Source organism: Suricata suricatta, chromosome 16 (genome assembly GCF_006229205.1).
Source record: "Suricata suricatta isolate VVHF042 chromosome 16, meerkat_22Aug2017_6uvM2_HiC, whole genome shotgun sequence".
Lineage (NCBI taxonomy): Eukaryota > Metazoa > Chordata > Mammalia > Carnivora > Herpestidae > Suricata > Suricata suricatta.
This window is the reverse complement of record NC_043715.1, coordinates 48,428,443-48,450,518: the sequence shown is the minus strand read 5'-3', so window position 1 is coordinate 48,450,518 and position 22,076 is coordinate 48,428,443. Positions and strand designations below refer to the sequence as shown.

Here is a 22,076-nt window from a genome sequence, read left to right as displayed (position 1 = left end):
CAGGGCAGGGGCCGAGGCGAGGGCGGGGAGAAGCCCGGACCTGTCACCAGAGGCCCCTGGGCAAAGTCCTGGCCCGCCTTCCACATGCCCAGTGCCAGCCCCTCCCCATGGACCCCCACTGATCCTGCCCCCCTCCCTGGGCCCGCAGCAGGAGTGCTCCAGATGAACAAGGAGCCGCTGACACCCGGGTAGGGCAGGATTTGCCACATGGGCTCCTGGCATTGGCTCCTGTCCCTGAACCCAACCGGCTTCCTCCTCCGCTGTCCCTGGTTGCTGGACACTGACCACACATGACACGGAGGCCAGGTAAAGGGAATTAAATAGCGAGTGTGATTTTATTTCATTAGAGATAAAACCAGCAGCATCACAGCCTGAGCCCTCATCCCTCCCCCCACCAGCCCCCTGCTCCCTCCCCCCAACTTCTGCCTAATGTCGGTAGTGGGGACTTCGAGATCTCGACCTTGAGCGCCTGGAGAGAGAAAGGAGGGTCCCTGTGAGGGCTGTGCACACACGGGCGTCAGTGACAGGGACTGGGCTGTGGAGGGAGGGACAGGGATGCTAAGGGACCAGGCCAGCCTTGCCTCCGGGAGGGGCGCAGGGAGGAAAGGGAAGATCACTTCAGGTTCTGGGGTGGGGTAGCTTGCTTACCTTCGGGAAGAGCTGTATTCTCGACCTGGAAAGAAAGAGAACAAAGCAAATGCCCAGGGCTGGAGCTCTGAGGGGCTGGGGCTGGGGGTGGCGGGGACACTCACTGTAGCGGGGGGAGGGCGAGCGGCTCTGCCGGCTGTACTGGCGCTCCCACTCTTCTCTCTCCTTCTCTCTGCGCTCCCGCTCCCTGCAGGGGAAAGGGCATGAGCCTGCAGCGAGGACCCTGAACTTGGGGGTGGGCTGGGTTGCCTGCCCAGGGCAGGTGCTTCCAACATCCCAGTCCAAGGGCAGAGTAAACCCAAGGGCAGGGACTGCTGCCGTCCTTGCTTGGAAACAAGAACGCAGCTCAGAGGGATCAGGCTGGGCAGACCCAGGACTGGAATGTCGGTCAGCCTTGCTGTCAAAGGTCTGCTGGACGAGCACACAGAAGGGCTGCGAAGCTGGGTCATTTCCTGTCGGTTTAAGTGGTCTCAAAAGACGGACTCACACACTAGGGGCTTTATCAGCCTTCGGCAGAATGTCTGGGACACATAACCCTAAGGGATGTACTTATTAGGCCCCTTCTACTCTGGCCCTGATCTCAGTGAATCCACCCAACAAGCCTGTAAAGAGAGACAACTGTCCCATCCCCATTTAGCAGAGGAACAAAACCAAGGCCCAGACAGGAAAAAAGCCCACAGCTGGTGGGCAGCAGAGGCAGAATCAGAACTCAGATCAGACTGGCCACAATGCTGAGTCCCCGCGCACTCTGCTTCCCCACCTGACAAGCAGGCAGCGCCCTCGGAAGCCCACCACACGGGCGTGCGAAAAGCAAACCAGCGACAAACAGAACAAACAGACTTCTGACCCGCTAGGCGCTGCGCTGGAGGCCCTATGGCTGGTGCCCAGGAGAGGAAGGGGACTGTCCCTGCTCGGAGAGGCGAAGCTGCTGATCTGAGCACCCACATCAAGTATGACAGAAACAAGCAGTCTGACATGGCCCTGCCACCGATGGGCCCTCCATGCCGACACTGAGCATGTAGAGCTTCAGTTCTGCCTGCTGGCCCTGAGCGAGCAGGCCTTCGCATTCTGAGCACTAATCCCCGAGCTACCCCATCAGGTCGTCACCAAGATATGTCCTGGCTGCAGAGTATAAAATGAGGCTTTAGGGGCACCTGGGTGGCTCAGTCGGTTAAGCCTCCGACTTCGGCTCAGGTCAGATCTCACATTCGTGGGTTCGAGCCCCGCATCGGGCTCTGTGCTGACAGCTAGCTCAGAGCCTGGAGCCTGCTTCCAGTTCTGTGTCTCCTTCTCTCTCTGCCCCTCCCCCTCTCATGCTCTCTCTCAGTATCAAAAATAAAACAAAAAAAAATTTTTTAATAAAAAATAAAAAATAAAATGAGACTTTAAATGAAAACAGTACAAATTAAAAAAAAATAGTTTTAAAAAGCAGGGGATGCCTGGGTGGCTCAGTCAATTAAGCATCTGACTTTGGCTCAGGGCATGACCTTGTGGTTCATGGGCTCGAGTCCATGCTGACAGCTCAAAGCCTAGAGCCTGCTTCGGATTCTGTCTCCCTTGCTCTCTGTCCTGCCCGCCACGATTGTGTTCATTCTCTCTCTCCCTCTCTCTCTCTCAATAATAAACAAGTGAAAAAACATTTGAAGTGAGGCTCGAGAGGGCCAGCGACCACCCTGGGGGCCACATGGTCAGACAGAGGCAGAGCTGGGACTGTCAGCAGCGAGGAGTCGAGAAACAGGGGAGAAGAGGAACCCACCACGGGGCTGGCTTTTACTAAGCGTCCCTCCTGTGTCCCCGGGGTTGAGCACACAGCGGGGACCCAGCACCGAACTGTCTTCCCCTCTCGCCTTGGGGACAACAGTACGCGAGGAAATAAAACAGCGCATGCCAGGGGGCGGTCGCGCTCCGGAAAAAACACAGCAGGCTTGGAGGATGGATGGAGCGGTCTGGGGTGCTACAGCACAGTCAGGGAGGCCCTCCTGAATGAAGCCAGAGAAGAAGAGCAGAGCCCCCATGCCAGGCGGCCCGCGGAGCCGGGGAGGTGCCGCGGCAGGCGCACCACACAGGCTGAGGCCGGGGAGGACCCCAAGGGCCGGCGGGCACCTGTCTTCCACCTCAGGGGCGACGCAGACCACAGGGCTCTAACTGGGGGCCGGTGGTGGGGAAGGCTGGGCAGCCCACGAGCGGGGGGCTATGACCTCGGTGCGGGGAGTGCGAGGGTCTTACTTCATGCGGATCTTGCGGGCCATGGCTCGAAGCTCGTCTTCCCGTTCCTGTGGCAGAGACGGCTGTGAGGGCAGCCCGCTGGTCCCCTCAGCCCGGCCCCCCTTCTCAGTCCCACTCCTACCTGGCGCTCGTGCTCCTGCTGGATCATCTTCTCCTGAGCCGCCTTCTTATCCGCCTTGACTGTGGTGAAGGAGGGACACGAGAGCTGAGGGGTGCCCTCAAGAGCCTCCCCCACCCCGCTTCCCGATGCCAAAGCTGAGCCCAGAGAGGCCAACCAGACAGCCAAGGCCCCTCAGCATGGTGGCAGGACATGCACACCGCCGCCTGCCTGCGCAGGAAAGGGCAAGGCCTCCCCTGCATGGGCCAGAAGGAGGGCTGGGGACACGGCGCACGCCAGGAGACTTACACTGCCTGTTCAGTGCTTTCTGCATCCTCAGCTTCAGCTTCTCCTGTGGCGTCAGCTTGGGCTGGGGAAGGGGGAGAAGAGGCGGGAGAGGGGGTGGGTGTCCGGAGCTCCCACCACCACCTCATCCAAGAGCCTGGGACTTGCGGGGGCACGTGGGGAGGAGGAACAGGCCGCAGGTGCCTGCCACAAGGGTCTGGGAGGCCCGGGGACAGCTGGAGCCCCACGGGACAGTGAGGAGGGGAGGGGGACGCAGATCTCACAGGGCAGAGTGTTCCCAGCCCGCTTCAACCCCAGGGCTGGGTCCTTAGGCCACCCCCACCCCGCCCCGGGCCCCCCCTGCAGGCCCACCGGGCCCAGCTCTCGGGCACTGCTGCTGGCGGGAATTAGACGGGTGAGTTCCAAATTCTTACTGACTTTGGCAGCTCCTGTCTCTTTACCAGCGGCAGGCTCGGTCCTGGGAGGAGGAAAGGGCAGCTGCCACCTCTGGCCCGTGCAACCTGGGTACCGGATGAGGGCGGTGGGCCGCAGACACCCCCGAGGAGGGACTGTGCCTCTCAGGTCTCTCAACACAGGGCCGTGCCCCCTGACCCTCACCCACGGCAGGGCTGCGAATCCTCAGAACCCCCTCAGATCTACCCTCCCAAGTAGGGGCCATGTCCCCTCAGACTTCCCGAGGCAGGACCAAGGTCCCTTCAAAAACAGAGCGGTAGAGCTCAGCCACCTTGTCAGGCTGACAACGGTCTCCCCCGGCCCCTGCTTACTTTTTCAGCTTCTCGCCCACAGCAGGGGACGCCGCCGGCCTGGTCAGCTTCTCTCTGGGGGGCGATGGCGAGTGGCTGTGGCTGGGGCTGCGGCTGGGGCTGGGGCTGCGGCTGGGGCTGGGGCTGCGGCTCCGAGTCAGGCTGCGGCTGCGGGACGGGCTGAGGGACCAGCTGCTGCGGCTGCGGCTGCTGCTGTGGTGCCGGGGGCCCCGGCCGCCCCGCCGGTATCGGTCCCCGGAGCGGGAGCGGCTCCTGGGGGCACGGCGGGGTCAGAGGGGGGCCGTGAGGGGCCGGGGACCCTGTCTACACACCCCGCCCTGGCTCCAAATGGACAGCCATCCCGCCAGGCCCTGCAGTAGGCCCAGTGCGATGAGCGCTCCTCTCGGGCTGCCTTCTTGGGTGCCCCCTGGCCTCGACTGGTGTCCACTCAGAGGCCACCCTCCAGACACTGCCACCCTGAAATGGCTCTTTGCTTCTCACTCGTGAGACCCCTTCTCGCCCACTTCCCTGGGAGGTGGCCTCTGGGAGGGTGGGACGTGGCTGCCCAGCTCCCCCTCTACTCACTGTGCCCAGCTCTGGGCGCCTGGGGGCTATGACCTTATCCACACCCGCAGCACCTCCCTACCCGCTTGCCCACTCGCCCCACCAATCCATAGCAGAGATCCCACAAGACCCAGGCTGGGGACGTGCAGCCCCATCCTTCCTCTGCTCAGGTGCCTGGGGGCTCCTCGGCTAGGGCTCCCCCCTCAGGCTGGCATTTGAGATGTGGCCAGGCCCCCTTCCTCTACCCCCTGCCTCGCTCCCATGGCCACCCTGGGAGGCTTCAGAGAATGGCCTGGAAGCCAAATCTACACTGCACTCTGATTCTGTCGGGACTGTCCAAGTTTTCACGGAACTCCAATTTGTTGGCCAGTACTGAGAAAACGAACTACCCTTTAAAAATCCAGACTCTCGGGGCGCCTGGGTGGCTCAGTCAGTTAAGCATCTTACTTCCACTCAGGTCATGATCTCACAGTTGGTGGGTTCAAGCCCCACATCGGGCTCTGTGCTGACAGCTCAGAGCCTGGAGCCTGTCTGTGGATTCTGTGTCTCCCTCTCTCTCTCTGACCCTCCCCTGCTCACACTGTCTCTGTCTCTGTCTCTCAAAAGTAAATAAAAACATTAAAAAAAATAAATAAAAATAAAAATCCAGACTCTCGATTTCTCCTGAGAAACCACCAGACAGAACAATGCCAGGCCTGCCGCTGCACAGGCAACAGCCTGACTGGACAGGACGCAAGCGCCTCCATCCACCAGGGCTCACCTGACCCCTTCATTTTGGACACCACCCCCCGTAGGTGGAAGGAGCAGTCCCCTGCATTACCTGTCACACCTTCCCACCAACTCAGTGAGAGTGACACTACTCTCCTGATTGTACAGATGAGAAAAACACAGCCCCAAAAAGCTTACGGGCAGGGCCAGGATTTAAGGCCAGGCAGCCGCTCCACGGCCCGTGCTCTCGCAGGCTGAGCCACGCTGCCTTCACAAGCAGCCCTGATCCCACCGGCTCAGGACCCAGGAAGGGCATCGCAGTCCCCAGGTGCTCCGCTCCCTGCCTCGGCTACACCACCTCCCTGCCCAGAGTACCCCAGCCCTAGAGGCCAGCCAGGCCCCACTGCAAACCACGGGACACCCTGGAGTGTCCACGAGCTGCTCCACATGCAATCCCCACCCCCCACCCGGCCTGGGAACACCCCGGGGAAGAGCAGCTCTGTCTCCTGTCCCCACTGCATCCCTGAGAATGCGGCCGGGCTCCACCCCATGTCCTGCACATGACGAACAGGCAGCACACGCCTCCCCCTATAAACTGAGTGCTTCCTCACAAAACGGCAGTGGCCTGGTCCCCTAGAGCCTGGTCTTGCCGACATAGGGCTGCGCCCACCCCCAGGTCCCCGCTCCCCCCCCTCCCCCGACCCCCTCCCCCCACGCCAGCCCCACGCACCTGCTCCTGCGCCGGGGCCCGTAACCACCGCGCCGGGTGGGTGAGCGGGAGTACCGGTGTCCATCTCGGGAGCCCCCACCTGAGTGCCGCCGGCCACGGCTACGGGACCGAGAGTAGCGCCGGGAGCGGGACCGGGAGCGGGACCAGGAGCGGGAACGGGAACGGGAGCGTACGTGGCGGCCAGAACGGTAGTAGCCCCCGCCACGGCGGGAGCGGGAGCTGGAGCGGGAGCTGGAGCGGGAGCTGGAGGTCCTCGAGGCAGAAGAGGAGGAGGAAGAGGAGGAGGAGGAGCGGCGGCTGCAGGCGGGGCACGGAGGGCCGGTCAGCGTGGGCCTGGGCCGTGGCCCCCACTGCCCTGGGTCCCCCCCATGGTGGCCAGGGGCGTAGGACGGGCGGCGTGAGCGTTACCGACCGGGCGCTGGCATTACGTCCCGGTGCGGGGCCGCCGGGCTGGGGGGGCGCGGGGGGCTTCCCTGTGGTGGCCCCCGACGCGGCGGCCGCAGCTGCTGCCGCGGCTGCCTCCTCATCGCTGCCCCCAAAACTGGTGATGAACGTGATCTTCTCCTCGCGGCCTGGGGTTGGGGAGCGAGAGCGGGAGCGGGACTCGGAGCTGGATTCTGAGGGCGACCTGCAGGGCAGGGAGGAGGGGGCTCAACTGCCAGGCTGCCTGGGAGACCCCCGGCTAAGTAAACACTTCCCAGGACCACAGAGGAGCACACGGAGTGGCGCTGGACACCCAGCACCAAGGAACAGAGCCAAGGGCCGAAGGACACCCGGCTATGCAAGAGTCTGACCCCCAGCCATGGATCCTCCTCAAAATGAGAAACCGAGTGAGAGAAAAACGTATTGATCTTATCCAACTATTAAAAGGGAATAAACAGATCTAGAAAGATCTCTTCAACATAACTTTCAAAGAAGTTCTAAAACGTTAAGTATGGTTCCCTTCCACTGCATCCCCAAGAGCTCCCCCGTATCGAGCTCTTGCCTTTGGCAGACCTTGCTCCAAAAGGCACATGCCTCACCTTACCCATTCTTCCATTGAGCCCAGAGAGCCAGGTCCCTCCCTCGGCATCCCGAGAAGCGTACGGGGGTCAGACCGAGGTCTGTCCACCCTCAAGGGCCCTGCCCGAAGCACTCCCACATCCTGGACACACACATGGGCAAGGCAATGTTGCTCTCTGATAACCTCTAGCATTTAGAGCAAAGAAACTTGATTTCTACGGCAGGCCTTTCTATCAGACTGGGTCATCTTTAACACACAACCAGGTTGTGTTTTAATCAGAAAATTAAAGAGGGTTCACATTTAAAGGGAAAAACTGGGAAAGCAGAGTAACGTTCTAGAAAATAGAAAAATGACTGAGACTCACAGGTGACAGCAGGTGCCAGGACAGCCTATAGCCCCGCCACACCCACCCCACCTCCCCAGCCCTGCCCTTCCTTGGGCCCTGGAAACTCACCGTTTATAGGGGTCGTAGGTGGGGCTGTCTCGGCGGGCATAGCTATGGAAGAACAGAGTGAGACAGGCTGGGCATCTGAGTGGGCACGGAATTGCACCCACTCCCCCAACCAAGGCGCTCAAGGCCAGGTCCCGGGCCCAGTGAGGAGGGGGCTGCGACCAGGTTCTAAGCATTACCTTGATCCCTCTGCTCACCTCCCCTCAGCCCTGTCCAAAGCCCGAACCTCAGCCACACACCACAAACAACGTCCCAGGCCCCCGGGCAACAAGGACTTCGGCAGCCTCAGTCCTGCTTGGGCCCCAGACCCCAGACTGAAGCATTCCCCCACCACTCCAAGTCCTTGGCTCTGCTAACCGTGTCCTGGCTCAGCAACGACCATGACAGTAAACCTCGAAAAGCGCCCTCAACCGCTCTTCACAGCACCTCTGACACCGGCGCACTGATCATTCACACCTCAAGCGGAAGAAACTGAGGCCCAGAGAGAGTGAGTCACTTGCCCAGTGTCACACAGCTAAGGAGCTAGGATTCACAGCCAGGCCTGGGGCCCTGAGCCCACAGGCTCTACACTGCCCCGTGCTTCTAGGGGAGAATGCCGACAGCAAGGATCATACCGCTTGTTAAAGAAGCCTTTCCAGACCCCACACCAAGCCTTGAGCCCACACCAGCTGTTTAACCGTCATGGCTCCCCTCGAAGGCCCTCCCCCACCAGAGGAGACAGCGTGAAAAGTGGTGTGGCTTTGCCCGCGGCCTCCAAGGCTACGAGGCTGCAGCAGGCTCGTCCTGAGGCCGCTCGACCTAGGCGGGCTCCCCGCACCCCACCAGACCGCCTCATCCAAACCTGCCTGGGGCCTCAAAGTGGACACTGGCTCGCCCCCAATCTTGGGAGGTGACAGTGCCTCTTTTCCAAAGGAGGAAACCGAAGGTTGGGAGGAGTCATTTCCCCCAAATCTGACAAGGACACGGCCCGGCCAGAGGAACCGGGTAGGACTCCAGGGACAGGCCTGCTCCCTTCACTCTGCCCTCAGTGCTTCAGCGACTCCACACCACCTCCCCACAGGTGTTGGGATGCCTGGCAAGAGTCCCGAGTCCAGCAGGGTACAGGGAGTGGCTGGCAGGGCAGGGCGTCCACAGGCCCTCAGCCACTCCTACCAGAAATCTTCCCTGTATGCTACCTTGCTGGGAGGACTCTGTCTGAAAAGTCTGCCCCCGCAGAGTCTCCGTGAGCCCCAGCCCCGCCCCCAGAGCCCTGAAAGAGTGAGGCTGGTGGGGCAGGGGCACAGGGAAGAACCCGACCTACCTGGGGGGGCTGATCTTGCGGCCCCTCAGACGCTTTTCCCGGAACTCCCTCCGCTGGCGCCGGGATCGACGGCCCTGGAGTGGGGTGGGCACCGGGCCGGTAAGGGCTCTGCCCTCCTTGACGCTCACCCCTGCCCCCATCCGGCCCGGCCCTCACCGAGTACATGGCTTTCTCTTCCTCAAGGGCCTTGGCGTGTTTGATCGCCTCTGCCTCCTCCTTGTCTTTCCGGAGCATCCTGCGGAGGGAGAGGAGGGTGACAATGGAGGAGCGGGCAGGCCACAAGCAGGATCGTCGCAAGAAGCAAGGGATTCATGCCATCCTAAGCTCTCTCACTCATTCAGCATTATTACTGAGCACCTAATGCATACAGATGCTATTTTACACATTGGGGATTCAACACTAAAAATAAGCAGAAATCCTCACCCTCACGGGCTTACATTCTGGACACAAAACAGACAATGACCAAAATAGTAGATTGAATGGTGACAACCTTGACTGTAAAAGGGGGAAGAAGTGCCAGGGAGCTGGTAGAAGCTACTAGAAGCTGCTACAGCCTTCAGCAGGGAGGTCAGCGAAGCCATGCAGAGAAAGGCCGGGCTCAGCAGCAGCCCTGGGGAGTAAGCAACACCACAGAGGCCGGCAGAGCCTCTTCCAGTGGCTGCAAGATGGCGGGGTGCGGGGCTTGGGGGCAAGGAGGCCACGGAGGCTGGGCAGGGGCGAAGCGTGTGTGGGAAGGGGGCAGAGGACCAGAGAGTAGGACTGTGTGGCCGCGGTGAGGACTCTGGCTGCCCGAGTGTCGGGGCGGCCACGGAGGGCTCCGGGCAGAGGGTGCTGTGTTCAGACAGGATTATTCGGACTCAGACTGCACACTCTGTTAGCTGGGGCTGTTCTATGGGATCTGCACAGGATGAACCTCAGCGAAGAGGCTCCAGGGGTAAGTGTGAGTGAGTGATGCAGTGAACGAAGCCTCTCCCAGAGGGCGCTGTCCGCCAGGCCCGGGAGCCCTGGGAGCTTTTAGGGGTCAGATGGCCACAGTCACGGGGAGTTGGGCACAGCTTCAGTTTCTGCGCAGGCAAAGCCCAGTAATGAGCATCCATTACACAAGCTCAGGAGCCCGTGTGTGTGAAGGCCCTGGCGTGGGGCCAGGCGCACCAGTGCTCAGGAACAAAGTGGCCATTGGGGAATGACAAATGCCAGGTCCGGAGCAGGAAGGAGAACCAGCCAGCAGGCCTCACCTGACAAAGTCGCCGTCGGCCATGCCATAGGTCGTAGCCTGTTTGTTGAGATCGGCGACCTGCTCCTGGTTCAGTTCGTCCACGTCCACCTCCACGTCTGCACCAAGAGAAAGGCTGTCAGGGACCAAAGCCGCGCGAGAGGACCGGGGAGAAGGGGCAGCACCCCGGAGATGGGCATGAGGGGAGGCCCACCACACTCAGGCCTCCGCTCGCCTCCGCATCCCCACGCCGGCCCAGGGCTGGGCCAGAGGCAAGCACGATGAAGGGCAAGGGGCGGGGAGAGGCGGTGCGAAGGACGCGGGTCCGAACGAAGAGTACTGGGACGGACAACCACTCCGCACAGGGCATGAAGGGGGACGGGGGGGGGCACAGAGCGAGGGGGGAAGGGGATGGGGGTCACGGGTGCTCAGGAGCCGGACGGAGGCACCACGAATACATGGAAGGCAGGATGGGGCCCTTACGTGTGTGGGATAAGCAGCAGCTGGCCGGGAAGGGGAGACAGGCAGAGGGCCGGTGCCACGGGGATCTGGGAAGGGGGTGAATGGCAGTGCTGGGGGCGGCGAGGGACAGCTCTGGGGCTGAATGCACACTTGTGTTCCAGAGGAAAGAGGAAAAGAGGGAGACAGGCTGACCAAATGGAAGAGGACAGAGACAGAGCCTAGGTGGGGACAATATGGGAAGAGCAGGGTCCTAGAAACGAAAGAGGAGACGCACAGAGAAGGAGGCCGGCACAGAGGAGAACATGAGTGAGGCAGGGAGGACGGCAGAGGCTGGAGCACCCCAGAGTGGGGGCGGGAGAGATGGGGCTCATAAGTGCAGGGCGCCCCACGGAGGGTGAGAAACGAGACACGAAAACGATGCCCGGGGACTGCGGGGTGGGGGAGGGCAGAGAGGGGACCCCACCGATGTCGGGGATGACCTCATCTTCGTCCGAGTTGCTCTCCTCCTCAGCTGGTGACTCCTCCTCCTCTGGCTTCTCCGCCACTTTCTCCACCTCGGCCACGGTGCTGTCCTCGTAGGTGTAGCCAATGGAAGCCTTCTTCTCTGCCAGTCTGGGATGGGGCAGGGGCCCGTGAATCAGGAGGGCCAAGCCTCCAGGGCACACTGACGCCCTGCACCTGGCCTCTCGAGGGCACCCCCACTTCCAGGCCCTCACACATACTCTCAGCCTAGAACCCTCTGGCCTGCCTCCCACCAACCCCTCCCTCCTCCCCCAGACTCTAGTCCCAACGCCCCAGGAAGCCCCACCCATGTGGGGTCATTCGTGTTGGGGGACAGATCCGCCTCCCCCAGCAATCTGCTGCCCCAAGAGGGCAGGACCCAGTTATCCTGGGTAACAGCGTGGCCCAGCTTTGCCGAGCGGAGGAAGGGCCTCCTGCGAGTCTGTCGCTGAATGAATGTAGTCAACACTCCCTGCCGCCCTCCCAGGGCCAGCCTTCTCCTGAGCGTGGGCTCCTGGGTAAACACCAGTCCTCAAGAAGCTTCCACTGCGTCTGCAGCAACCCCAAAGGGAGGAGAGCAGCGGGCGCTGAGGACCAAGGGGAAGCTTCAGCAGCACGAGGGGAGGAGTCGTCACAAGGCTACCCAGGCAGAGGGAAGGAAGAGAACAGCGACACTGCTGGCTGGGGACGCCCCCGAGCCGGCGGCGGCTCCAGGTAAGGCCCTGCCTCCCTCCCCGCTGTTCCTGTCGAGGGACATGGCCTGAGGAGGCCATTTCCAGATGACGCTGGCCACTGTGGAGCACACGCTTACTGCAGGGGAGGTGCAGGACGGGGCAGCTACAAGCGCCATCACCCGCAGACAGAGGGGACCCCTGCCAGCCTGTCACATGGGGGAGCACACCAAAGCCCAGAGAGGGAGTCCTCACAGGTAGGACTGAAACCCGGGCCGGGTCAACCAATGGCCCTTCCCACTGCGCTGCAGTCCAGAAGCGCAAGGCTGACGTTTCCCAGCAAATCCTTTCCTCCGGCCACCACTGCCTCCTTTAAATGCTTACTAAGTGTGCGCCCACCAGTGCCAAGCACTGCCTGACTCTGGGGACACCGACATGGACAAGCTGGATGAGGCCATGCCCTGGTGATGCTCCCAGTCCCCCTCCTCCCCCAACCCCTCAACTCACTTCTTCTTCTCATCCTCGCTGGGTCTCTGGAGGCCTCCGTACAACTCATCAATGTAGATCTGGTACAGGCACTGCTCCTCCGAGACTGCGGCGAGACGGTAGGTGGGGTCACCGGGAAGCAGGGACACACGCACGTGCAGCGGGGGCAGGAGGGTGGGCACGACCCAAGCACAGCCAGGGGCGGTCACCGATGTGCGGGTAATCATAAATCGTGCGACGAGGACACAAGTGCAGGGGGCCTTGCCACAGTAATGGGACCTAACTGCTCTCTGCCTCAGGTCCTCTGCTGTAGGGCTCGAGGGAGCGCCTGGTGCCCAGGCCCCATCACCCATCACCGGAAGGGAGGCATTGCACTGGGTCCTTTAGTGCCACACTCCACGGGCTACTCTGCCACGTGCCTTACCGCGGCTCAGGTTTAAATCCTGTTTACAGCCATCCGGGCCCTCGTTTAGCCACAACACCTAACTGGGGAGCTCGGCATCGTATCAGGGGCTCCCCCGACCTTCCCAGCATGAAACATATGCTCCCGACTGGGCGTGGGACCCCGGGTGAGACCCCTTCCCTCCGTGGGTGTTGGCTTTACTACCCAAACCCCCAGGTGGACGGGCAGACCGAGCCTGGAGGTGGCGCCGCACCTCCCGGGCTCCAGCGGCCACCCCAGGTCCCGCCCAGGGCCCTACTGGCCTGTATCTCCTGCGGTGCCTCCCTTTCCCTGCTCCAGCCACACAGGCCTCTGCTCTGTCCTCACAGGGTGCCTAACACCTACCCCCACCCCTCCCACAGGGTTCCTCCGTGGCCTCCCTCTCCTTGCCAGAGAGAGCCCCTGCGCCCCTCCCTGACCCCACCCTTGAAGAACAGCCCACCATCTGTTAGAACGCTGCCTTAGTTTGCAATCGCCACGCACTCTGGGGACTACAGGCTTCTGCCCTGTCCCAAGGAGACCCCCGCCCCAGAGGAGCACATGACACACCTCAGGGCTCAGGAACTGTGACAATGAACAAGTGCAGAGTCAGAACTGAACGGAAACTCTGGCTCCATCTCCAACAACCCCCGTGACCCCGGACGAAAGCAAACAGGGAGGAGAAATCTCCCTGGCTCTAACACCTCGCCTGCTGCTAGAACTCTGGCAATCCTTGATTTCAGAGGTGCTGAAACGTCTACCTTAGAAACACAAAAATAAGGGCACGGCAAACCCACAGCGGGGGCTGGCTGTGCCAGGCTCAGTGCTGGGACTTCACGCGCCCCTCCTCCAGCCTTCACAGCCAGCCTGGGGGACAGAAACCATCATTACCACCCTTCTCTGGGGGGACAACCAGGCCCTCCAGGCTGAGGAACTTGTGTGTGGGCCTGTCCACGCTCTAACTCCACAGGGAAGCCCCGGAAGGGGAAGTCTCAAACCCTCCTTGGGGGAGCTAGAGCTCGGAGCTGGCCAGCAGGAGGCAGCAGTGGTTAAGGGCCGGGTAAGAATCCCAGCTCTGTAGACACTCCCACCAACTCCTGAGCCTCCACATACTCGGCTGTAAAATGGGCACCACCCCTAGGCGACTGTGCAGATGTAATCAGGTATAATAAGATAATACAGACAAACAACTCAGGGTCTGAATCTCCCTGGGCAAGTCCGGCATGCGGAGAACTCTGAGCCTCCACTTTCTCATTTGTGAAGCAGCCGTGGTTGCGGCTCAGAGAATGATACCGGACACGTACCAGCATATACAAACACTGGGCAGACTCTTAAACTCTGTCTAATATTCCTAAACAATTCCCGAAAGAAATTTCCTCTTTAAAAGTGACACTCCAACCCAAACAAGCAGGGTGAAAAACACAGGGAAACAATGGGTTCTTGCGATTTTCTCCAATTTTTCAGGAAAAAAGACCAGAGGCAAAGGTCGTGGGATGTGGAAGTGACCTCGACAGGACCACCTCACTTAGCAGGTTATCACCTGTACCGGGCCCAGAGATGGAGGCCCGGGAGGGAGAGAGCTGGGGGCAGCCCCCAGGCCCCCGGGGGAAAGCCCTCCCGTGTGCATGGCAGCCCGCTGCCCCCGCGCCCCGGAGCACTCACTGCCGGCGAAGTCGTTCTGCACCAGGCCTCGGTAGCGCTCATAGTTACATTTCCGCTCATCCGACTCCTGTTCTGGGGAGCTTTGGAGGAGGTCGAGATCTTGAGACGAGAGGGGGAGGGCAGGCCCCACGCCCAGCCAGCAGGAGCTGAGAGGCTCCCCACCAGCACACACCCCCCTTCCCAGCAAGGTGACGCGCAAGCAAGGGTTTGGGGAAGAGGCAGCGGCGGAGGCAGACTCCGGGGTCTGGAAGGAGGCCGCAGGGAAGCTGCTTACATGGTGGTGAGCAGCGGGGGGGTGTAGTCGGGGATGTAGTCGAGGTGGGCGCGGACATCGAAGCGGTCGATCATGTTGTTGGTGTCCCCCTGCCAGGGCATCCTGAAAATGGGGAGCAAGGAGCTTAGGGTCCCCAGTGCCCGTGCCTGTTTCCTGTCACCTCAAATTTGGGAGCCTGATCCTCAGCTCCTGTGATCTTCCAGGCCATGGACCCCAACATCACCCCTCCTTCTCAATCCCTTATGTCACTAACCCCCCTGAATCCGCATTCAGGCTCCTAGCCTGGTTAGGGCCTGAGTAGGGCCTCGCGGAAACTGGGGCCCTAATTCTCAGAAGCAAGCAAGAAAGAGAAACTTGAGCTAGGTCCCACGGGCCACTTTCTAAGCCCTGTCACCTTGAAATGTCCCTTCTGGCAACCAATTCCCATTTCATGGGGGCCTGTGGCCCTGGCCTCTAAGTACCCTAACCACCTCTGCACCCCAGCAACTCCCTCCCCATGCCTGCCTGCCCTCCTCAGCCAGTGACAGTCACCTTTTCAAGCAGGGTAGGCATTCCTTGCCTGAGTCCCCAAAGGTCTATCCATACCCCAGGTCTCTTCTGACCTCCTACCCTCAGACACAGACACTGCCCTGCCCTTGGAACTCAGTCTCACATGTTAACGGGGCTCTCGGCGGCCAGGGCGACTGCAGAATCCAGGTGCACCTTGCAAGCTCGGCCGTGCACCTGCAGGAACTGGGCTGGGTCCTTCTTCTGCAGGGGCAGACAGGATGGAGGTCACCACCCACCGCGCTCCAAACCTGCAGGCCCCCGCCACTAAGCTCAGCAACAGGCTCGTTTCTGATGTCAGGTGGACAGACTTAGAAGTAACTAACCTCACAGGGTGGCAGGACTAACCGGAGCCGCCTAACCTCTAGGGACAGGGGACCGTGTGATGGTGGAGAAAGGCTCTGAGCTCTGGCCCAACTTCCTATACAGCCAGTACCAAGACCTCCTGTCCCTAAAATATGCTGTCCCACATCCTCCTGGCCCTAGGCCACTTGTTCAGAGCCAGGTGTGAGCACCATGGCCTGGACAAGCCTCTGAGACACACCAGGACCACGTGAACTCATGAAAAGACCAGTGTCACTACTCGGCAAAGAAATCAATCAGGGGGCACTTGGGTGGCTCAGTCGGTTAAGCATCCGACTTCGGCTCAGGTCATGATCTCACAGTTTGTGGGTTCAAGCCCCATGTCGGAGCCTGACAGCTAGCTCAGAGCCTGGAGCCTGCTTCAGATTCTGTGTCTCCCTCTTTCTGACCCTCCCCTGCTCTCTCTCTTTCTCAAAAATAAATAAAAACATTGGAAAGAAAGAAAAAATCAGTCAGAACCACGAGACACCACCTTGCACTCGTTAGGACAGCTAAAATAGAAGGGACAGACGTTAACAATATTGACAAAAACACAGAGAAATTAAGTTCTTCAAAAATTAAAGAACTGCCCTAAGACCCAGCAATCCTGCTAAGGATACACCCGCAAGAACAGGAAACAGATGCTCACACACTTATACGCAAATACTCAAGCAGCATACTGCCAACAGCCGAAAGATGGAAACAATCAAATATCCATCAACGGATGATCGATAAACAGAATGTGGCCTATTTAGACAATGGAAAATTGCCAATAAACAAGGACTGACATGTGCTACAACATGGATGAACCCTGAAAAGACAGTGTTAAGTGACAGAAGTCAGTCCCAGAAGGCCACGTGCTGCATGACTGCATTTATGTGAAATGTCCGGAGAGGGGAATCCACAGAGATAGGAAGCAGATCAGTGGCTCCCCAGGGCTGGGAAGCTGGGGGCACTGATCGCTAATGGGTATGGTACTCTTTCTGGGGTCATGAAAATTTTCTAAAATTAGATCGTGGAGGGGCGCCTGGGTGGCTCAGTCGGCTGAGCCTCCGGCTTCGGCTCAGGTCAGATCTCACGTTCATGGGTTCGAGCCCCGCGTCGGGCTCTGTGCTGACAGCTAGCTCAGAGCCTGGAGCCTGCTTCCAGTTCTGTGTCTCCTTCTCTCTCTGCCCCTCCCCCTCTCATGCTCTGTCTCTCTCTGTATTAAAAATAAATAAAACATTAAAAAAAAAATTAGATCGTGGTGATGGACATGCAAAAGTGGAAACCACTGAGCTGTATGGTATGCGAATTATACGTCATTGTCCCCTGAGTCTATGCCCCTCAGGCGTGAGCCACTGCGTGGAATCACGACGCCAAGTCACCGTGAGGGTGTCAGGAAAGAACACCTAGCACCAGAGCCCCCACCACGGAGCTCCCTGGGTATCCGGCCCCAGCTGGGCTCCTGCCGTGCACCACATCGCAGGACCCACGAGGGCCACAGGAAGAGCTGCTGGGCTTTCCACTGAATGCTGGCCACGCTCCCAGCGACGCCTCCCCAGAGTCCAAGCCTGTCTCGCCGCACCCTGGTCCAGCCAGCATGTCCTCTCGCCCAGGCCAGCCAGCGGCCTCCTCTTGGGCTCCCTGCACCCTGGCCCTCTGCAGTCCATTGCCCGCACAGGCCCTAGGGGTCTGCTAACGCCTATCAGGCCACATCCCTCTCTGACCTCTGTCCCCTGGTCCTGCCCCAGCGCACCCTGGCCTCCACGCCATTCCTTGACCACCCACTCCGCCCATGCTCCGCTCCGGACCTCTGTGCTCACTCTTCCTTAGGCCTGCAGAGGCCCTAACATGTGGCTGTTCCCTCGCTTATTTCAGATCTCTTTCTAGAAGCCTTCCTCATCAACTCTAGGTAGTTCCCTGCACAACCCTGTACTTACTCTTGTTTCATTGTTTGAGAGAACGTGCGCACAGGGGAGAGGGGCAAAGGGAGAGAGAATCCCAGGCAGGCTCCAGGCTCAGCGCAGGGCCCAACACAGGGCTTGATCCCACAACCCTGGGATCATGACCTGAGCTGAAATCAAGAGTCAGACACTCAACTGACAGCCACCCAGGCGCCCTGACTCCCTGTTTCCTTCACGCCACCTGGTGCCACTTGGCTTGGCACCTTACACTCATTTATCCCTTGTCTCGCACTCTAGAGCCTAACTTCTGGGGCCAGGGATCTCCACTTCGTTCTCCATCGGCTCCCCAGCGCCTTCCTAGCGCCGGGAGCAGGGCCCGCCCGGCAGCAGGGGCTCGGGGGCACTGAGAGAAAGGAAGAGGAGTCCTGACAGGTCAGGAGACTGAGCCCCTTCAGGAAAACCCACCAGCACCAAGTTCCCACAGCCCACACCCCCTCACCGCTTCCATCCCGGGCCACCACCACAAAGAGCAGAGGAGGACACGCACCGACGACAGGGCCTGAGGCTGGGCCACTGTCCATCCGGCACTCGCCACGCGCCAGCTGTTCCCATTCAGCCCAGTGGGGTTCGCCTGAGACCATGGGCTCCAACGGGGCTGGTGCTGCTGGAATCCAACAGCTTGTCCTGCACCTCACTTCCCTCCCCGCCCTCCTCATCTCCCCAGGCTCCCTCAGCCCCGTGATGGCCCCTGGCCAAATGCCTGGGGCCCACAGCCATCAAGGGACATTGTTCGCAGTAGAGCTCTGCCAGCACCAAAGGAAGGAAAAAGCATCAGACTGGGAGTAAAAAATCTAAGTCCAGGGCCTGGCTCTGCTGGTGGAGTCTAGGAAATTCAATAAACTGTCCCCAAAGCCAGGCACTGAACCAAGCATTTTATATATATTTTCTCAAACATCTCAACCATGAGACAAAGGTTAGTAGGGTTCCAGATGAGTAAACTGAGGCTCAGAGGGCTGAGGCCCCCTGGCTTGAAATCATGCCAGTAACAAACAGAACTAGGATTGGGTCTGACCGCCAAATCCACCCTTTTTTCGGAAGTCCTTTTTTTTCTAGTATAAAATGCACTGCGTTAACTACTCCTCAGCGTACGGCAGAGCAGTAGTAAGTCACAAGCACCTTGCTGTGCGCCTGATCTCTAGAATTTCTTCAGCTTGCAGAACTGAAACTCTATGCCCACTGAATGACTCCTCTTTTCTCCTCCCCCCAAGCCCTCAGGAACCACTTTTCTGTTTCTAGTTTTTTTTTTTCTTAAGTTTACTTATTTTGAGAGTGGGGGAGGGACAGAGGGGGAGAGAGAATCCCTAGAGAATTCCACACTGACAGCATGGAGCCTGATGCAAGGTTCAATCTCACGACCCTGGGACCATGACCTGACCCAAAATCAAGAGTTGGTAGCTCAACAGACTGAGCTACCACAGTGCCCCAGTTTCCTGTTTCCAGGGGCCTCACTACTTTCAGGTACCTCATACGCGTGGCATCTGGCATCCCTTTTTGTGGCTCATTTCACCAGGGGGAACGTCCTCGCCACTCCTCTGTGCTGCAGTGTGTACCAAGATGCCCTTTTTCCCTCTTTAAGGCTGAACAACACCACGGACCCCCCACACTTCCTTTACCCCTTCATCACTAGATGCGCATTTAGACCGCTTCAGTCTTGGCTGTTTTGAGTAATACTGCAAGGAACGAGGGGTGTCCAATACCTCTAAATCCAAGATCCATTCCTTCAAGTTTTTATTTAAGTAACTTCTATACCCAACGTCAAGCTCGAACACGTGACCCCAAATCAAGAGTCGGACGCTCTTCCGACTGAGCCACGCAGGCGCCCCCAAAATCCACTCTTAGCCGTTGGGTTATTCTGCCTCCAGGGTCAGATGGAGTCAGAGGGATTCATGGGCTCTCACCCCCTCACTGAACAGACAGGCAGGCACCCACCACGTGCCAGGCGTGGGCTAGGGCCACGGCAATGACTGAGATAGCCCCAGCCCCAGCCCCCACAGCTCACGGCCCAGGGTCGGGGCTCACCTGCCCCACACAGTGATGACCTAGACCGGGCAGCAGGGGGATGGGGGAGCCCGGGGGAATGCCAGACTCAGCCTGGGCAGTGGCTGGCAAGGATGGGAGTGGGGGGGTCCAGCCTGGGGCTTTCTGGAAGAGATGCCTGAACTGAGAACTGTTTATTTCCCATTTTCTTATCAACAGAGACCGCAGTTTCTTTATCCAAACCACTGATTACAGAAGAAAGCTGACAAGGACAGAGCAATGACAGAACCAAGGTCAGCTTGGGAGGGAAAGCAGGCCCCAAGGACAAATCAGGAGCAGAGAAACTGGCCTGTGTGGACACACCCATTCAGCGGCCACAAACTACCAAGGCTTCTTCAACGCCTGCCCCACAGCCTCCTCTGGGCCCAAGAATAAGACAGAGACCCGTGTGGCAGCCCCTACCCTCCTCAAAGCAGCCCAGCAGCTGCCCACAGCTCGACCGCTCAGATCTGAATGCTGGCCACGTTCACACACGGGGACAGCGGCAGCATGTACAGCCCCCACTGCAAAGCACCAGACAGACACGGTTCTTGTTCTGGAACTTCCGTCCTGTCACCCAGAGAGAGAGGCTGACAATCACCACCATCCACCGTCCTGAGGGGGAGCCAGAGCCCAGGGAGCTCCCGTGCTAACAAGAACGGGAGCCTGGAGTGCCAGCCCTCCTTCCTGTACCCCATGCCAATTCCAGCCGTACCTGGTACTAAGAACTCAGTAACAAGAGCCAGCACTTACTGAGCAAGCGAGTCACTCTGGGCACGCCCACGCTGAGGTCTGGGAGCCCGAGCTCAAGCAGCAGCCCTGAGGGACACGGTCCCCCTCCACCACCTGTGGCAGACCATTAACTGGCAGCCGACATCCACTCCCCTCCTTTAATAGTGCCAGGCTCCTGGCGCAGCTGGCACCAGGCCGCCCAAATACAGCCTATGTCTCAAGGCCTGCCTTGCACCTGCCCATGACCGTGGGACTACTTTCTGGGCCATTGGGGTAAGGGGAAGTGTTGTATGCAAACATCTAGAAACTTTTTATAAGTTTTTTTTTAATGTTTATTTTCTAGAGGAGAGAGAGAACAGGGGAGGGGCAGAGAGAGAGGGAGAAACAATATCTGAAACAGACTCCAGGTTCTGAGCTGTCAGCAGAGCCCGACGTGGGGCTCGAACCCACAAACTGCAAGATCATGACCTGAGCTGAAGTCGGCCGCTTAACTGACTGAGCCACCCAGGCGCCCCTAGAAATTTTCTTAGAAACTGGCACAAGCATCTTTGCCTCTTCTCCCTCCCTCTTCTTCCCTGCTGGAAGGAAGGCGGATGGCGAGTGCCTAAGCAGCCCTCTTAGACCTTGAGACAACACTGGCAAGAGAATCCACGTGCTGCTGAAAAACTAAATGGTCCTTGAGCAGAACTCACTATTTCTGGGCATATGAGTGAAAAAGAAAAAAACCTCTATGTTGTTTAAAACACTAACGTTTTTTGGGTACATGATTTCAAATGCAAAAAAGGAGCTCAGGAGAAGAGTTACTCGCTCAAGGTCATGCGCTATGTAAGTGGAAGCGCTGGAATTTGAATCCAGACCTCTAGGACTCAAACTCTAAGGACTTAACCAATTTAATATCTTGCCTCCCTGTTGTGTCACCATGAACCAGCTGCTCTAGGGGACGTGCTAAGAGAGATTAAGGTTCAGAGTCTGGGTAGAATGCCAGCTCTGCCTTCTTGCTAAATGACCATACGCCGAGACTCTCTGAAACTTAATTCACTCCTCTGTGAAATGAAGAGACTAAGACCCACCTCCTAGGCGACTCGAGGATCTGATGAAGCGTAAATACGTGTCAAGCGTTCAGTACGGTGGGGACCACAAAAACGCTCACTAGCACTGGCCAAGTTCATCAGTGTCACCTTAACATTGGGATCAATACCAACCTCCCAGGCCTGCTCAAGGGCGAGAGAAAACGTACCAACGTAGTGGGCACTGGGTCTGGCACACCATGAGCCCTTAGCATCACCAGAGCTCGCGACAGCTATTTACTGATCTATGTCCCTGGCCCACAGTGGGGCCTCAACGATGACCAACCCAGACCCAGGTCCTGCGCTCAGTCATGTTAGAGTTTTTTCAACACCACCGGAGCCAGTGGTCCCTTCCTGGGGGGCAGAAGAAGGCAAGTGAGGAGCTCGGAGGGAGTCCTCTCCTGCAATAACAGCAGCTTCTAGTTCATTCTCACAGAGCCTGGTGTCTGAGGAGGAGCAATTAAAATGGTAAGTGCTACTAAGAGTATTTTATTCCTCTAATCTTTCAAACCAGATTAGTTGGCCCCACGCCTAGGAGGCAAAGGTGACCTGACTACAAGCAATCCCCAGTCTGACAGAGCTAGCTGTGTGTTACACATGTGCACCAGGGGGCGCCTGGGGGGCTCAGGTCAGGAACTCACGGGTTCGTGGGGTGGAGCTCCATGTTGGGCTCTGTGCTGACAGCTCAGACCCTGGAGCCTGCTTCAGATTCTGTGCCTCCCTCTCTCTCTGCTTCTCCCCCCACTCATTTTTTAAAAGAATTTTTTAATATTTTTTATTTATTTTTGAGAGTGTGAGCAGGGGAGGGTCAGAGAGAGAGGGAGACAGAATCTGAAGCAGGCTCCAGACTCTGAGCTGTCAGCACAAAGCCCGACGCGGGGCTCGAACCCACGAACTGTGAGATCATGACCTGAGCCAAAGTCAGTTGCTTAACCAACTGAGCCACCCAGGCGCACCCCTC

At 58.9% G+C, this 22,076-nt stretch overlaps 1 protein-coding gene across 4 annotated transcripts in view; it reads right to left on the bottom strand.

Annotated features, from left to right (window-relative positions):
• Nucleotides 1-364: 364 nt before the first annotated feature.
• The window catches only part of CLASRP (CLK4 associating serine/arginine rich protein), a 24,043-nt gene continuing 2,331 nt past the window's right edge, over nt 365-22,076 (bottom strand). Inside the window, exons 3-21 of one of the 4 annotated variants that reach the window (XM_029924133.1) lie at nt 15,119-15,216; nt 14,467-14,568; nt 14,193-14,272; nt 12,131-12,215; nt 10,915-11,063; nt 10,012-10,108; nt 8,933-9,011; nt 8,777-8,850; nt 7,480-7,521; nt 6,435-6,650; nt 6,023-6,319; nt 4,042-4,293; nt 3,695-3,734; nt 3,281-3,341; nt 2,996-3,054; nt 2,875-2,921; nt 753-835; nt 649-673; nt 365-469 (exon numbers count right to left, since the gene is read on the bottom strand). In XM_029924133.1, the coding sequence (XP_029779993.1) occupies nt 427-469; nt 649-673; nt 753-835; nt 2,875-2,921; nt 2,996-3,054; nt 3,281-3,341; nt 3,695-3,734; nt 4,042-4,293; nt 6,023-6,319; nt 6,435-6,650; nt 7,480-7,521; nt 8,777-8,850; nt 8,933-9,011; nt 10,012-10,108; nt 10,915-11,063; nt 12,131-12,215; nt 14,193-14,272; nt 14,467-14,568; nt 15,119-15,216 (1,929 nt within the window). In that variant the 3' untranslated portion in view covers nt 365-426. Of the gene's footprint in view, nt 470-648; nt 674-752; nt 836-2,874; nt 2,922-2,995; nt 3,055-3,275; nt 3,342-3,690; nt 3,778-4,041; nt 4,294-6,022; nt 6,320-6,434; nt 6,651-7,479; nt 7,522-8,776; nt 8,851-8,932; nt 9,012-10,011; nt 10,109-10,914; nt 11,064-12,130; nt 12,216-14,192; nt 14,273-14,466; nt 14,569-15,118; nt 15,217-22,076 lie in introns of those variants that run through there. The other 3 variants (XM_029924134.1, XR_003903552.1, XM_029924135.1) reach the window with 3 other exon arrangements.